The 16,975-nt window shown below is 45.3% G+C and overlaps 4 protein-coding genes across 4 annotated transcripts; 1 reads left to right on the top strand and 3 right to left on the bottom strand.

The window, feature by feature from the left end:
* Positions 1-1,531: 1,531 nt before the first annotated feature.
* N7455_006030 (uncharacterized protein) lies at positions 1,532-4,344 on the top strand (the record flags this gene model as incomplete). Its single annotated transcript, XM_065605199.1, has 4 exons — positions 1,532-1,639; positions 1,714-2,865; positions 2,918-3,674; positions 3,725-4,344. 4 exons carry the CDS (start codon positions 1,532-1,534, stop codon positions 4,342-4,344), a joined length of 2,637 nt encoding a protein of 878 aa, XP_065461053.1.
* Positions 4,345-7,172: 2,828 nt separating this feature from the next.
* On the bottom strand, positions 7,173-7,703 carry N7455_006029 (uncharacterized protein; the record flags this gene model as incomplete). Its single annotated transcript, XM_065605198.1, has 2 exons — positions 7,173-7,435; positions 7,490-7,703. The coding sequence occupies 2 exons, from the start codon at positions 7,701-7,703 to the stop codon at positions 7,173-7,175; spliced, it is 477 nt and encodes a 158-aa protein (XP_065461052.1).
* Positions 7,704-10,679: 2,976 nt separating this feature from the next.
* On the bottom strand, positions 10,680-13,053 carry N7455_006028 (uncharacterized protein; the record flags this gene model as incomplete). Its single annotated transcript, XM_065605197.1, has 3 exons — positions 10,680-12,182; positions 12,255-12,580; positions 12,639-13,053. The coding sequence occupies 3 exons, from the start codon at positions 13,051-13,053 to the stop codon at positions 10,680-10,682; spliced, it is 2,244 nt and encodes a 747-aa protein (XP_065461051.1).
* A 2,589-nt stretch (positions 13,054-15,642) lies between these two features.
* On the bottom strand, positions 15,643-16,764 carry N7455_006027 (uncharacterized protein; the record flags this gene model as incomplete). The annotated part of the gene is made up of 4 exons (XM_065605196.1): positions 15,643-15,759; positions 15,805-16,019; positions 16,067-16,166; positions 16,213-16,764. 4 exons carry the CDS (start codon positions 16,762-16,764, stop codon positions 15,643-15,645), a joined length of 984 nt encoding a protein of 327 aa, XP_065461050.1.
* Positions 16,765-16,975: the final 211 nt, after the last annotated feature.

Genomic DNA, 16,975 nt, shown 5'->3' with positions numbered 1-16,975 from the left:
TGTCGAAACTTGGCCTTCCCCATACTCGATAAAACTGGGGCCGATGCGAGGCCAGGAGCAGCGAAAACCACAACACCACTAGCGCCTACGACCACACATGCAGCTAGAACAGGATTCTGAGTGCTCCATCCTGCTACCTATTGTATCTTAGCATAGAAATACTCTCTGTGTGTATGCAGTTGTATATTAACCTGAACTGTCACGGTAACGGACTTTTAGAGGGCGGGCTTTCCATAAGCAACGGCGAGCTTTCCGCCCTGCAGCCCCGCTAGGAGAATCTTAGTGGCTCCGGTGACGTCCTCGGGTAAATGGTTTAGAATAGGCATAGCCAGGTGGGTGAAACTGTTCGGTTTGAGAGACTAAATTCTGCAATCTACGAGAGAAAATTAAAATACTGGCACAAAACACTGAGCGAGCGAACCTAAGAATGGTAGAAATGAAAAGCAAGTTGAATTGAGCACAATGAATTTCCGAATGTAGTTTCGATTATTAAAAACCCTAGTCTTGCCTGGCGATCCAAATCTGTAAGCTAGGGGATACGCGTGCCCGTTTCCATTTTATCCCGTAAAGAGGCTGGTACATTGACCCCGAACTGTCTAGTAGAAGGCTTTGAGTTCATGATTCTTTGTATTGACGATATTCTTGAGCGTATCAAGTAGAACTAGGTCTTGCTAGTACGGCCAAAGCCCTAGGCGATGCTTGGAAGCAGGATAAGACGACATATTCATTGCCTATTCTCTTTAGGGGGTAAAGGCAATCTAGCTTGTATATGCAAGATAGGATGCCATAATGCCTTGGAGCTGGCTCCGTGTACTAGAGACCATGTCACAACTTCTCTGAGGTAGGGTACAGTAGCGACTAAATACAAAGAGCAATGAGGATCACGTGGAGCCCCCGTATCTCGACTAGACCTCGCCAAACGCGGGTTTGGGTTGGGTTTTCAATTTCCTTACCCGCCCATGGGCAACCCACCGCGGGTTTTGGCCTTGATGAACCCGCCCATGGGTTCTTGGCGGGTACCCGCGGGTTGCCCAAAATACCCAAAAACATGCATAAATCGTGGATAAACTTGATTAGTCATCTGGTGTAATTTTGGTCATTTATTTCTGTCACGCTTTTGAGTGGATATTACACTGAAACAATCAACGCCATCGACCTGGAAATATATATTCTCTACATGTAGATCACTGCCCCCATCGCCCTGCTTTACACATCTGAAAGGATTACAGGCCACATTGATGATTTTATGTAAATTCATCAATTGAGAATCTTTCGAGTGAGCTCAAAAATATTATCTTTAGTTCGATCATTTAAAATCAGTGATTTGGACCTTCTCAGTGTCCTCCCAAAGTCGTATTCATCTCCGGGCGGGTTGGGTTGGGTTGGGTTGGGTTTTGGGTACCCGCGGGTTTTACGCGACTCAGGAATAGATAGATCCAAACGCACGACGCGACTGGAACAAAATCCACAATCAAGTACTCAAGATGAAAAAAATCCCCATCTTCCAATACCAGTGGCCTTTTACTTCAGTATGGCGTCTTCTTCCTCATCATCGCGATCAATACATCGGCCTTTCAGTCCACTGCTCTCCATTGAGCCGTCATCTGACGGCTTCTTGGATTCTGACATTCAATCCTCTGTAAGAAAATGGTCCCTTCCACTAGCCTCTGAGTGTTGCGGCGCTACCTACATGTATACTAAGATGGACCGCAGCCTTTGACAGGACCCCGCAAAACCTACGACATAACTACTCGAAGACCTCCAGCGACACTCCGACGTGTGGGACCTCAGCACAGAAAGAAATGGATTGCGTACGAGTCGCATCTAGAGACAGAGTTTCTTGAATGGTGGAAGGAAACAGAGTACGGCCAAAAGCTGAACGGAGAAGGCCAATCCCAGATCAAATGGTCCACCGGATCGCGTCACGCTGATGTGTGGAAACACTTTGACCAGGTGGCTGATATTGATTCTGGGCGTCCTCGAGTCATCTGCCAGGCTTGTCTCACTGTGCTTGATCATCCACAGTATAAGGGGAATGGGACAAGCGCCATGAGTAGACACAAAAAGTCTAATACTTGTCGTAAAGGGAAGAAAAAGGGATTTAATCAGTCATTGATTTCGGATTCTTTGCAGAACCATTTCACGAGAGACTCACCCAGTGTCCACAGAGTGACAACATTTCAAATCGAGGAGCAGATATTGAAGACAATTACGTGTCTTCGTTTGCCTTTCCAGACGGTGGAGAACCCGGTGTTTCAGAGGCTACTCAGCCTTTTATATTCTGGTCCCGGAGAATTGGAACTCCCGTCAGCGAAGACCCTGCGGAGACGGCTCCGGGATGCAGTCAATTGCCAGCAAGAGTTACAGTTACAAGATCTGCCTGAAGATGCCAAGGTTTCCCTCGCTTTAGATTGTTGGACCAGTCCATTTCAGCAGGCATTCATGGCAATCACGGTTTATTTCATCGACAAAGATTGGAACTATAGGGAAATGCTCCTCGGCTTTGAGCCGTTGCACGGTCCTCATACAGGCAACAACCTTAGTGATGTTTTGCACCGGTTACTGGAGGAACGAAAACTTCTCGATCGTATTTTTAGCGTTACTACAGACAACGCTACCAACAACGACACCATGATACGCGCCTTGCAAGAGAGACTGCTCTCTATCGGAGCTATTAGCTCCAGGGAATCAATAGTCCGGGTTCCCTGCATGGCTCATGTGATCCAGCTTTGCCTGAAACAGCTACTAGGACATATCAGGGCAGCACCTAAGAATAAAGAAGTCAGAGCCTTTTGGTCCGACACCCAAGCGCACGGGTTGAAGGATTCGATCAATTATGGAGACGTGGCTCATACACTGACAAAGGTGAGCCAAGATATTCACTTTTTCAATAGACTCAGAGCACTGACAGCATTAGATTCGATCCTTTGCGATCTTTGTCAACGCAAGCCCACAACGGCGTGATGCTTTTTTATGCCTCCAATCAGGTGGTACTCGGCTTTTTCCGTTACATGACGTTCAGACACGCTGGAATTCAACTTTTTTGATGCTTCGCCGAGCACGCCGGCTGAGAAATGTAATCGACAAATACTGCTGTGATCATGAATACTCGCAGCTCAAGGTTACCGACGTTGAATGGAGGCAAATTGACTACCTCGTTCATTTGACCAAACCGTTTTTTCAGTTCACCATGGCTCTGATGAAGACCAGAGACGTCACAATCCATAGTGTGTTCCTTGTGTATAGGAAACTACTGGAGCATATCGAACGGTCGAATCGAAGATTGAAGAGAAAGACAACACCCTGGAAGAAAGACATGTATGGCGCGTTGCTTGTGGCGAGGCAGAAGCTGAAAGAGTACTACGAAAAAACCTACCGCGACCACGGTTTTCTCTATGGCACTGGAACATTACTTGCCCCTCAGTATAAACTGAGTGCTTTTGATGATCGAGAGTACTCAACTTGCCATGAAGATACGTCAAAAAGGTACTGTGAATATTTGAGAGCATCTTTCACACAGTATCAGCAGCAGAACCCCGAGTTGCTATTCCGTACGGTCCAGCGATCTTCCAATTCGCATAGCACAGAGCTTGATCGGCTACTCGAGCCACCTGGTGCATCGATTTTCCATGAAGGAGTAGAGTATGACGAAGTGGACCAGTATCTTCGCGAAGGCACGAGCAATCAGTACAACACACTGGAACAACTGACTGACCTCGAATAGCCAATGTCCCTGTGTCGCCGCGACTTTATTGGAAAGAACACGAGCGCGAATTCCCAGTGCTGTCTCGGCTCGCACGAGACTTGCTTTCAGTCCCTGCCACCGGCGCGGGTGTAGAAAGGCTCTTCAATAGCGCACGAGACATTTGTCATTATCGCCGAGGGTCTCTTCACGAAGGGACCATTCAAGACTTGATGATGTACATGTGCTCAGAAAAGCTCACACTAGAGGGACAGCAATTGATTCGTCTGGAGAAACCGTTGGAGAGCGAGAGCCAAGAGGCACTTGAAGAGGATGAAGCGTTGAAGGCAATCGAAGAGGATGCAGAGCCGATCAGCGACAATGAGGAGATTGAAGAGAGCGAGAATCTCGAGGGTAACTCTGAGCCAGAGGAGACATACCAAGTGCAGTGTACGGTGGTAGAGACCGGCCGGAGCTCTATACACAGACATATTCACGAACCTGAACAACAAGAAGAGAGTATGGAGGAAGACGTGGTTGATTACGACGAAGCAGATTTACTTCCGCCTCCAATCATGCAATTGAGTGATAGAAGCCAGAAGAGATCTTCTGGTCGGGTAACAATGCCCTCCAGCAGACTGCGAGGTTACGAGGTATACTAGTCTTTATAATTATCCAATTTGATTTTTTCAAGCCCTTCATGTTCCTTTCCAAATATTCACAGCTAGAAGCTAGTAGTTACGCCATCGAAACAATTAGATAATCGAAAATTACTGCATAACTTAGTGTAAAATGATCAGTCAGCTTTTTTTGCTTTTTTGGGTAATCGCGGGTACCCATTTGGGTCTTGGGTTGGGTTTCGCGGATGACAACCCGCCCACGGGTTTGCTGACTAAGACCCAACCCGGCCCATGGGCTGGGTTTTCGCGGGCGGGTTTGGGCGGTGGGCGGGTATTGGCGAGGCCTAATCTCGACTCTCGAGCAAAGAAACATGATTTTGCTCGAATTTGAGATTCTCAGTTAACTCGCAACAGAAGCCCGAAAGTGATCATGAATTAAAAACAAGTACATACCTGCAAAACGAGGTCGCGAATCATGAAAATGCCGACGTTTGCCATGTAGCCTTCTAGGTACGCGTCATTAGTAGGCAATGATCTACCCCGTTCGCAGCGGTGACATCCGTTCATGGGTACATACCGGGTGAGAGACTAGGAGACGTCCTATTGTATGTGACGTTTAACCCTCTTTCGATAAAAAAAAGTTCCCTCCGTTTCAAAACGACCGCAACAACATTATTCGAGGGACCATGCTCAGTCGGAACATATTTGTGAGGCTTTTCGTCAACACGCAGGTATGAGCTTTTATCCAATATTTAATCCCCACATCCCTTCCAAGGAACTATAAAGGTCAACGTCCGTCTTCGTTTCCCTATTTTAGAATTTTATCTGAAAAGAAGCCTTATTCTGAAAAGCCATCATAGCAACGCTCTGTGAAACCTTATGTCAATCAAGCGACAGCACATTCTAGAATTGATAAGCAATTGCAGCCTGATTCAGCTCGCATTGCCCAAGTGCCATCCGCAGTGAGACTCAGTTGGAGGTAAAACTTTGTATCCAAATCATGGATATTGTTCCATCAAAGCAAGAAAGTGAAAACCAAACAACTTCTATTCTCTTGCCTTCTGTTGCGACAACTGAGTCACCTCTGGCATTCTGTGGTTTGCGTACTCCACTTTTACTGCCCAAGCAGACGAAGAGTGACAACGACTCCTATACCCCACACAAACCCGGCGACTTATCGAAGCAAAAAGGCCCTGAAATAACGTCTCCGGGGTTCCAAAATGAAGTAAAAACAACATCAACTGTACATAGTAATGGCGAAAAAAGTACGGAGAACTTCAGCAAGCGAAACAGGGTGCGAAGGTTCTCACTTGATAAATACCAATCCAAAGCCAGTCTCTCTGTTCTACCAGCCTCGTTCAAGCACAGGGCCTTAGCCTGTCACAAGGTGATGAAGCTGGGCCCACGCACTTATCGTGGCGCACGAAAGATAACCGAAAAGCTCTGCAAAGCACATCTGCAATTTCTGAAAAACCACGTCAAAGACCACAGTGATTTGTTCGGCGGTGGAGAAACCTTCCTACACGAGATAGCGACTGCACACCCAAAATACAACCAGATGATTCGGGCCCTTCCCATGTTAATAAATTTTGTTCCTGAGGAACTTAAAGAAAAGCTGCTGATCAAAGAAAACATGGAGTTATTGAAAATAGGAGCCTTTTTGGTCAATAAATGGGTGTCAAGGTCGGCCTGACGAGTAAAAAAACCGCGGAAACAAATCCCCTTGCCATGAATACATGTTATTCCCCCCAAAAATGATCAAGGCACAGAAATTTAAACATTTTCTTTCAATTGGGTCAACTATCAATCACAGTAGAAATGTAGACACATCAGTTTGTCTTTGATCCTAGTAAGTTCCTTCGCCTCGTCACCGCATGCGCTTTGATAATATCCAAGCCTCGCGTAGGAGCTCAGTCTTTCAAGGCGCAGAAGAATGGACGTTGAATTTACTGTATTGTTTGATGGTGTATGGTCAGGTTACCCCATATTATACGCTATGAGGCAGCAGAATAGTAGTTGCGTGGTATAGTAAACGCAGTGGTCGTATACCAATGTTACTTAGAAGGCAAATGGCAAGTAAATCCAGATAAAAGCAACTGGGAAAATACCGATGAGAGAAACATGCAAATCAAGAACTGAACACATCGCTGCTTTCTCCAAATCCGGGTGTCTTGACCAATAAAACGATGTTCCCTGAATTGGAAGTACTTTAGACATTGCCCTCTTTGAACAGAGGAAGTACATATACAGCCTAGGATACACAACTTCTAATCGTTACTGCGCTATTTATTCTCTTAATCCTCAGTCAAGATTCTTGACATCCCGGGTGATACTTCATTCCTGTCCCAACATCATAATTGTGGAGAAGCAGCTACTCCAAACCAATATCATGCGGCAACGTTTACTGAGACTACTAGGAAATTGAAAATCTAGGTGCTGTGCATTACCTACACTTACTCTTTTGCGGATGAAACCAATAACAGGGGCACTGGGTGACCTGAAATAATAAATCACTCTATTTTACTGCCATACATCTTACCTCACAGGTGACACTTTCATGGCAGATGATCGGCTGAAATTATCCATAGCAGTACGCTTATTTGCAATTTGTTGCTAATGATTTGTCCAGGAGAGTCTCCCTTGGATGGTTACATCTCAAAACTTAACCTCACATGCAGTCGCAGAGTAGTCAACCGTCTCACCATTGAAGCATCTACATTTGCCACCTGTATAAAACTCCGATTGCCTGACAATATTGCCGTCAGTAGAAGTAAACTTGTCTTACCAACGTAAGGGAGACTTACTTTATTAAGCAAAGTCGGGCTATTGGTGATTGCAAACCTTTTAGTGGGCCACTAGTCTGGATATAGCTACCAGATGACTCTGGTGCCCAATGCCATGCCGGCAATGGGGGTGGAAGTAAATGTACTGGATGCGGCGCTCGTACTGGTAGCACTGCCTGAAATGGTTGCAATGGGCAAGTCGGGTACAGCGCATGGACAGCTCATAGAACACGATTGGTCAGAATTTAACCTCTTTGACAAAATCCCTCCAGGTATGGCTTTGTCTTCAGGCGGCCTTTCCGCAATTGAGAGAAGCAGTTCGGTACATTTGAGTCCCGAACTGTCCAAACCTGGGGATTGTTAGATATTCAGTTTCCGGTACAATGCGTACGACAGATACTCACATTTCGTTAAAATTGATTCAAGACCGGCTTGGCAGTCATGAGACAGCAACAGTGTCTGCTCATTCTCTTTCTGAACATATTGGACTGAGCTGCTGGTATTGGTGGCCTGATTCCAAATATCGAGCAGATTGCAAGTATTTCCAGCGAACTGCTTGATGTGAAACGTTGCACTTGCTATGGTGGCGAATGCCAGAATTAAAAGGCGACCAGACATGTCCAAAGAGTTGAACTTGGTGACTGGTAGTGGGTTTGACCCTTCAATTTAATGTCTATTCAATGTCTAATGCTGGAGGAATCCTGCCTCATATACTTTTTATATTTGGAAAGGACCCGTTGTCCAAAAGAATGCCAAGATGGTTAACCGGTCCTGGGACGGAAACACATAAGAAAGTTGCGGGAATTGTGATGGCTTGCTCAACGCCCGAAATGTGTTGGACGACCATGGCCATGCCTCCAATATACAGCCAAGAGCATCATATTTAACATGGCTAGTATGTTCCCATGTTAAATGCCACCAGAAACATACCACAGGGACGCAGGTTGACCAACCCTCAGCTTTTTGCACCTCTACGATCCTGCGTCAATTTAGAAGAATTTGTACAAGGATCATTATAGTAGCTTGGAAATATCAGGGTGTTATAAAGACGTCCAGTGGTGCTCCTGTAATTGTGTCTACATTCTCCTTTTTTCCCATCATGGCCCGTGCACAAAGCCTTCTCTTATTCTGCGTGTTTATTCTACAAGCTGTTAGTTCAGCGAAAGAAAGTATGCACTTCATTTGCTGATCTTCTAGGTCGGTGGCTCAACAATTAATGCGAATCGCATTCAAAACGACATGTTTGTAGGAAAGGTAATGAGCATAGACACTTTGGCTATTTTGGCAGTACTCAGAGAAAACTACAGATTTTAGAGTACCCAAATTTCCCCGCGCCGGCTCCTCCAAAAGGTGTCTCTACCAAAAGACGTGATGTATGTTATTTAGCCCCTCCCTCTTTCGTACGATTTACTTATTCGACTGAGGCCCTTCTGGAATGCAACTTCACGAATGGAATCGCGTTTGTGGGCCCCACTGCCGAAAACATTAAGCATCTTCAGATCGAGCAGAAAAAGATGTGCGCTGCAGAGCCAAACTAATGCGCTCGAGTGTCCTACTTGAACCAATGTGGTCTTTTCTTTTGCAACTATGTATGACGAACCTTATTCCCGTACTTAGATTAGCTGGCTTACGATAATTACTACAGAACACTGCCCAAATTGCTATCAAGTGTGGCGATCTTGTTTCGCCTGCGCAAAAGCTCTTCGATACCTGCCAAATTGCGAACTATTACACATTTGGCATTGTGGGTCATACGACACAAGACACCAATTACTATATCAGAATTGGCGGGGCGACGACGAAGAATGGAGTCACGTGCCTGCGCGAGTTATTATTCTGCTGGACAAATATCGACTAATAAAAGACTAAGGATACCAGGCGGTATAGCAAATCCAAAAGGCGGTGTAGCTGTTCATGAAGGCAGTAGCAGAGGGGGTGATAGAACATTTTTGCGGTGCACTGTAATCGCTGTTGCTGACGGCTAGTCCTACTCTGAATTCGCGTGCAAAATGCTTCCTGCAAATTCCCTTGAAGTAAAGAAATCGCGAACTCAAAATAATTGTAGCGCAATCTCTGATCTTCGCTTTTATTTATTGACCTTGTCGAGTACCATGCATGATACATGGTAGAAATTACCAAGTCAATACAAACCGGAAAATCAATGGACCGTCATGATAACGGTACCATACAAAACTACATACATTGCTTAATCAGCTATGTCCGCACAGATTGGGAAAAGAGAGGACTTTGTCAATTTATTTAGTTAGTGAATTTTACATATGTCAATTTTACATACATTGTCGTACACGTCTATTTCTGTCAGACCTCTTCCCATTTGTCTACTGAGTGGGCTCTATGAGGATCGGTCTGTTCTAGTTCAGAGGAATAATATTTAATCGCGTGAGGCTATATACAGCATGAGCTCCAAGTTGATTGGAAATCAACTTGCTTCTTCGTATAGTCACCTGGGGAATTAGTTCTGATGGTGCGGCTTTGTTCATGAATCATGATCGGCACTTGCCTCATATCACAACACGGTCTAATGATGTTGGTAGACTCCACATTCCTGTTCTTTTCCCAGATGATTCCGTCCTCAGTAATCTAACTCAAATAGTCTCAAAAATACGCAGTACTACTCTTTGGGGCTACAGGATAGTGAAAGCAAGGATGTGAAGAGATGACTCTGTTGGCTGCACATAGTAAAGGTACTGAGTATGAAGCCTTTGAATTTGCGGTGAAGGCTCGGCTGAACGCCAGCTCGGGTGGGTCATGGAGATATCGGCGTGGCTTCGGAAAACAGAGGCTGTTTTCGAAGATCGTTCTAACGAGCTCAGAATGGACTGGTCTCTCAAAGAAATACCTACCATCCTTTTACTTGATATTCCTCCTTCACCCCTAGAAGCAGTGAACTTGCCGTATCTCGAGGAATGGCTCGTACATTGACACCTGAGTATCTCGAGGCCGTTGAGGAAACATCCGTAATTGAGAACTCCTTGACCGGGCACTTCGTGTGCTAGACTCACTCGCTCCTGAAGACAACCAGTATATCGCTTTAATTGCCAATTCTGCCCTTCGGTTTGGCCAGGCCCTGCAGATGGTTCAGATATAACTTCCCAATTGTGAGATCATCGGTCTGACCCCGTTGTTAGAGCTAGTGCTAATTTACCTTTCTCTGGCAATTTTAGGGGTTGTCCAGCCATCCACTAAATTGAATTGTCCTTGCATGCCCATCTTAGCGGGCCATTATCTCTCCTGGGTTTATGGTCTCCACCATAGAGTCAATTTTTGTCCACTTGGAAGCCAACAATTTATTACTTGCATCCTAATCATGTCGCACCACAGAGCAACAAATCTTCATGGTACTCTTTATTTGCTTGTAGGTTCTTGGCAAATTTCTGTCCTCCCCATTACTTATCTTCGGTATCTGGCCTTCATTTCTGCTGTTTGATTCGTAGCACTTATCTCCGGGCAGACCCACTAGATATACAAGAGCCTTGAACTGTAATTACCAGAATAGATTGCTATAAAAGGCCGGGTTTAAGCGAACGTGACACTTGAATCATCTCCTAGACTTTCCCAAGCTAGTCATATACTCTAGTATTCTATATCTTCATCTTCCGGGATTTGAATTTGTAATTGATATGCACCATTGTCCTGGACCAGCTCGTTAAGCCTCTGATTCAACCATATCTTGGCATCAATAATTTCATTCAAACCATCCGTACGTCGCCTTTTGCGTAGCCTTGTTTCCTCTGGCTCTGTCGACGGGTATAACAGTGTTTCGAAATAATCCACTCCTAAGAACTCGGCATGCAAACGTAAGAACGGGTTCCTAAAGTAAATTGAATAACACTCTCTCTCATTGATTCCCCGTGCTGGATTATCCGGAGAATATACGTAGAAATTATGTCTTGCAAATCCTTCGAAAAATATACTTAAAGCGGATTGGTCATTCGGTAGCTGTACGAGCTTTTCGGGCTCTCCAGGGAAAATGAATTTCATTTCAAAGCAATAGGGCTGCTGAATATTCATAACCGGAGAGGCAAATGTGGGATCAAAATCTTGAGCAGAAAATACGGGGAGCAAAGGCACTGTATTTTCCTGAGGTGCAATAACCGAACTTGGAATCATTTCATCCGAGTTCGTGTTCCCACTTGTCGATGATTCTGTTGGAGAGATATTGTTTGCTTCAGGGCCATTGCCAGCAACGAATTGGCTGTCAGGAACCGGTTTGAGGTAGCGGAAAAAGGCCAGAAACACTGATCGCCGAACAAATACTGCAGTGACTTGGGAAGAGCTCCAAGGTTGTTCCAGTGCCTCCTGTGAAAGTGCAAACTGATCCGCTTCCACTGTATCTGTATATGGCTTTCCATATCGTCTGTCCACCGGTAAATCTTCTTCAACACTTTCAGGGTAGTCACATGGTGTGAGGAGAGGTAATTCCGCTGGCTGAGCATGGAGTTCATCCGTAAAAGGGATGTTAAAGTTCTTGTCCCTGGCAAGTCGAAACAGATGTTGCCACAGGTTCCGTCGTTCTGCCATGTTTGATCTGTCAGACAAGCCAGGTCTCGACGCGCGTTGGGACCCAGCTTTTATCCGCGACACAAGACGCTTGTGATCCACCATCTCGAATCCGTACTGAAAGCTGAAACGCCAGAACTCATAAAGTTCCCCCCGAATCATATGCTGTCGATCTGAGGTCAAAAGAGGGACACTGGTTCTATATTGTTCGCCGAGTCCCACGTCGACTGTTACTTTTCGCTGAGGATCGGGAATGTAAAGTTGCTGTAGTACATTCCGGCCGACCTCGAGGTTGAGCCTGTCTTTGAAAAATGTCTCCAATGTCGGGATAGGATACCCAATATTTTGCAATCGTTCCCAGATGTCAAAACGGTCCCGAGGATCTTCAATATCAGGGAACAACTCCCCCTTTGACATTTGGTCTTGCAAAAATCCCAAGTCTCGAACAGAGACCTTAGGCACCCGAGACTTTAACAACTTAACGGTCACTCCATCCAATTGAGCCAAAAGATCATCCCTATCTCCCATCAGAGTAAAGAAGGTTTTTTTGATGTGGTTCAAATAGCACAGAAGAGGCTTTATTTTACTCTGTCAGTAAAACATGGATCTTAAAGCACCGAGATCTGCCTCAAAGCAAGCATATCTTACCTCATCGCACCGCATTGCCACCAGCTTGTGGAGTAAACCGATCCGCATGCCTTCCCAGATACCAGCTATAGGAAGCAGCTCATCAAAGGCTTCGGGTAAGGTTGGGTGCTTGAAAAATGTTCGCAGATATTTGCCCTTTTTGCTTCGAGGAGCCCTTTCCAGAATTGCCCACCAATGGTTTGCTGCGGCCCTGTTTATAGGGCCATCCATGTATCCTTCATAATATCGAATTCGTTGATAAATCAGCCCATCCGGTGGTCTGTGATCATTCGGGAACCGTTCCTGGAGTGAGCGAACAAACTCTTTTTGTAAGAGCTCCTCGCTAGCTTTAAAACAGTAAGGTGAGAAACATGGGGAAAAGCTGGGTTTGGCCACTTTACGCACGGATTTGCTCTGTTACATAGACATCCACCATCCACCATTGATTGCCAGGGCCGAGCTTGTTCCGAGCCGCAGTGATCAGGTTTTCGTGGTCCTGTCCGCGGAGCCTATAGTCGATATCGACGTCCAACTGGTGAAGCTGTCCGTCTATTATCCGTGGTCTAACTCGATGTTCCCAATCAGCTCTTAGAACCAGGACTGGCACATGACATTCCTTCATGAGTCGCTGGCACCCCTGAGTGTCCATGATTCGTTCAAGCCGAAGGATATTCTGGCGATCGTCCATTTGCCGTTTGAATGTTTTATCGAATTTGATGCGAGAAATATCAACACGTGCAGTCATCTCGAAACGTCTTTCACGATAGGCAAACAGTTTACCCTCCTCGTCTTCGACCTGGCGCTGAGTCAAACCTGGCATTTTGAAACGAAGTGAGCAAAGTATGCCTGAGACTATCCGTGAGAGCGGATAGGGTACTTAAATATTCTAGGATCAAAAGGTGCCTCAGTTATGCTTATAATTGCAACTAAAAGGTTGGGATCAACTTTCAGCAAATGTGTTGACGGAGAGCTTGCCATCATATTACCGATGGGTGGTGATATATCTGCGCACGGGAGATAATTGGGGAAGGCAATATTTTTGCTGGGTCAATCGGATTTACTAAAACTTGGCCAAAAAGGAAATATTTCCTAACGTTAAGAGAGTCCCTTTGCAACGGCACGCAAAAATACGGGGCACTTCCACCTCATTTTGTAAACCTGATGAGGGATCTACATTTGATAAATAACACAACGTCTCCCTTTATTTGCCAGTCTGCCGTAGAGAAAGCATTTACCGTAATAGTTCTTACACAGTCCTGCTTAGCCTGAATAAGATGCTGTGGCGCGTAGGAAAACTACTTCCCCTGGCATGTTCATTGTCAGCATTGATATGCCTGGCCGTCGTCTTTGTGGGATGCACATCGACCTCCTCTCCCAATGAATTATATTTCTTAAAGGTAAGCCAGACAAGATCCCATAATTTTAGTTGGCTAGCTTAAGTCGAAATAACAGGTGAACTTGACCAATTTTCCAGAACTTGGAAGTTTTCATCTACGTCGCTCCCTCAGTATTGCCGGCGTGGACGCATCCGACGTCGGAAAGACAGCCAGTAATGAGGCTAATAATGTTGTAAAGGACGGTTCTACTGCTGTAATCTACGCCACAGCAGCCGCAGAGACTGCAGTGAGCCAGGTCAGCGACAAGGTCCAATCCTTATCCGACAAAATAAAGTCCAATCTTCCAGGCTATTATTCTGTGGGACTTTGGGGGTATTGCCAAGGCCAGGAGAATGTAGCCTCCTATACCAACTGCTCGCATCCAAATACCTCCTTCTCTTTCGACTTATTGGGCATTTTTGGTTCAATGTCCACGGCCATCGAAGATATATTACCAGAAAGGATTACCAAAATTCTTGCCGTGAACCATTATGTTTCTCGGTGGTCAATCCTAGCTTACATCTTGGGCTTCGTTGCGACATTTTTAGCCGTTGTCATTGGCATCACGACAATGATTATTCCATGGGGCAAGATATTGCTTACCGTTCTGTCCTTTGTATGCTTTGATAGATATTATTATAGGTAGAGCAAGCTGACCGCTGTTTAGTCTGCAACTATCTTGATCACTGGCGCATCCATTGGAGTTACGGTGATCTACGGGTTGATGGCCGGTGCTTTAGGGACAAATGCCAATTTTGGGGCACATATGTTTACTGCGACCTGGCTCGCAGTGGCATTCTCCTTCGCAGCCTTTTTGACTTGGTTGATTGAGATGTTTTGCTGCTGTATTTGATGTGTTACAGTAGATTCAGAATGGTGCGAAGAAACCAAAAAAAAAATTCAAACAATAGCGCTTTCTAAGAAAGTAAAGTCTCCTAAGAGTCTGTTAAATATTCTAGCGCTCTCTGCTTCTAGCTGGTTATTGGATACACTTTGAAGACTTTCTGTCCGTGTTCAGCAATTGTGCAACCCAGTGAGCAAGTTGTCAAAAGCTCTTTTATTTGAATCATATATAAACTCTCAATGCTCAGACTACTGGCTTCTCAAGATGTATACATTATCCCCTCCACCCCATGCTAGTGTTAAGCATTACCAAAGGCTGATATCCATAGTGCATACATACAAAAGCCCATAAATACAAATCATAAAACGAAAACAATAGCAAGTACAGTATGAAAGCAAATAATAATCGAAGGAAAGTTCTGTACAGTACAGTATAAATGGGTTATGGTCCCAAGGGCTAACCGTTCGGCTCGAAAGGTGGATGGAGGCGAGAAACAATGGAGTAGGCATGAATAACCTCGTATTTTAACAACCCTCCTAGGTTACGATTGGCGAAAGGAACCAATCGGAGAGGAGTTGTTTCCTCACAAAGCTGTCAGCCTTTGAGGGTAATAAAAGCCAGAGAATAGTATTCACCCTGCAGTTGAAGTCTACGTGCGACATATATACAGTGCTTCTGGGATATTCGTATTATTTTGGTCATTATGTTTGTTCTGTTTCTTGCGTTTTTAATGCTTAAAACCCCTCTCCTGTGGAAATTTGGCAATTCAGTACTGTTGCGATCTCAAAGCTCATTTTCGAAGAGCTAGGTCCTTTTAGTAGAGTGATCACGAGCCCTTTCGAAGCGTGCTTGAGACTTTATTATCAAACCGAGATTGATACATGAAATCCTTATGACTCAAGTTTCCAAAGGTTGCGAATGTCACCAGAGGGCCACATTAATCAATGTCGGCCTTTGATTCTGCACCAGTAACGTGATCTTAACTCTGTAGCAGTAAAGCTTGAGCACAATAGTAGCAAGAGATTCTTCAGCATAACAAAAAAATACGTAAGTCGTGAGAGAAACATGGTACCCAGATAACAAAAGGGGACTGCAGAAGACGTGTGGAATATTGAATATTGATGTAGCCATACGACCATGACGAAAATTTATGAAACGTCCACGAAAATGTGCGCCATATCTTGGCCCGTTAACAGTTCTTGAATTCAGAATTGTAAATGCAATTAATACTACTGGAGAGTAGAGCTGCTCTTGCCAGAACGACCAGATCATCGCCTGGGCGGTGCTTCCCCGCCAAGAGGGGTTGCTACCGGGAATTAGCGAAATACGATATCTTGCTAGGAGAACTTACATTTCTCAGAGACTTAATTGTTCCTGCCGTCTCAGTAGCAGACAGAAATCCCACAGCAGCGGAATCGATTGGCCATCGCTCCAAATCATTCACGCCAACAACGCCTTCATCTTTGTCACATTTCTGCATGAGTCGCATCGTAATCAACGGAAGGGCCGCAATATATGCGGCTTCGGATTGATCTGGTGTACAATCTACACAAAGTTCCAAACACGCTGTGAAATGTTAGTCAGATAATGCAAGGATGGGACCATCAACAAACCTATCTTGATGATCCCGTCAGTACCAAGTAATATATCATCACAGGCGAGAGCTTGATGCGCAAGGCCAGATAACGCTAAAAATCGGGCACCGTCGAGGATCTAAAACGTCAGGACAAGTCCATCGAAAGGTCCATGACGGACAAACCTGGCATATAATGGATCCCAATTCTGCCTCGCTGGGATAAACAGATGGAAAAGCGACAACATGTGCGAGAGTCAGCGGCAAGTCGTCAACCAAGAGGAACGCGAGATCTTCGTGCATGTAGCATTCATGTAAAGAGAGAACGTTCCCGTGTTCCAGACGTCCGAATCTGTTGATTAATCTTCGAGCATTTTCTTTCCGATATGTCCGGATGGCTACCATGCGAGATGGACGGGTGCGGCGTGTGGCAATTGTAACTTTGCCGGCGATCTCATACGTAATGACTTTCTGATAGGTATCCCACGGCGACTCCTGCCTTACAATCAAGACGGATGCAATGTTTTCAAGATCGCACAAGCGGGGTAGACAAAGGCTCTTGGGAAACCCTGTGACAACCTTCGATCTGCTGCGGCGGCGAGGTCTGGTTAGCTTCGTGTTGGCCGCCGTCTGACTCTCGCAGGTGATGGGGGTTGACATCGAGATGGGGAGCTGTGTTTGAGCTTTGATAGTGCCAAGGTCACATATCATGTTGTCTTTGAATGGGTTAGTTGACATGATCCGAGGAGCGTGTTTGCTCTGATTCAATAGGTGGAAGAATTTAGAGAGAAAGTGGAATTCAATTTACTTTGTACGCGCGGTGCTTAGGATTGAACTCTCGTCAATGATAGGAGATGGCAGCTTCCACCGACTGTCGTAAGATGAGGCCGATGGGCCACAGCGCTTACATACAAACTGACAATACGCTGTTTAGCCCTCATGAACATGA

The sequence above is a fragment of the Penicillium solitum genome (assembly GCF_028829755.1).
Source record: "Penicillium solitum strain IBT 25940 chromosome Unknown utg000004l_segment0_segment0, whole genome shotgun sequence".
In the NCBI taxonomy this organism is placed as follows: domain Eukaryota; kingdom Fungi; phylum Ascomycota; class Eurotiomycetes; order Eurotiales; family Aspergillaceae; genus Penicillium; species Penicillium solitum.
This window is presented reverse-complemented; position numbering and strand designations above follow the sequence as displayed.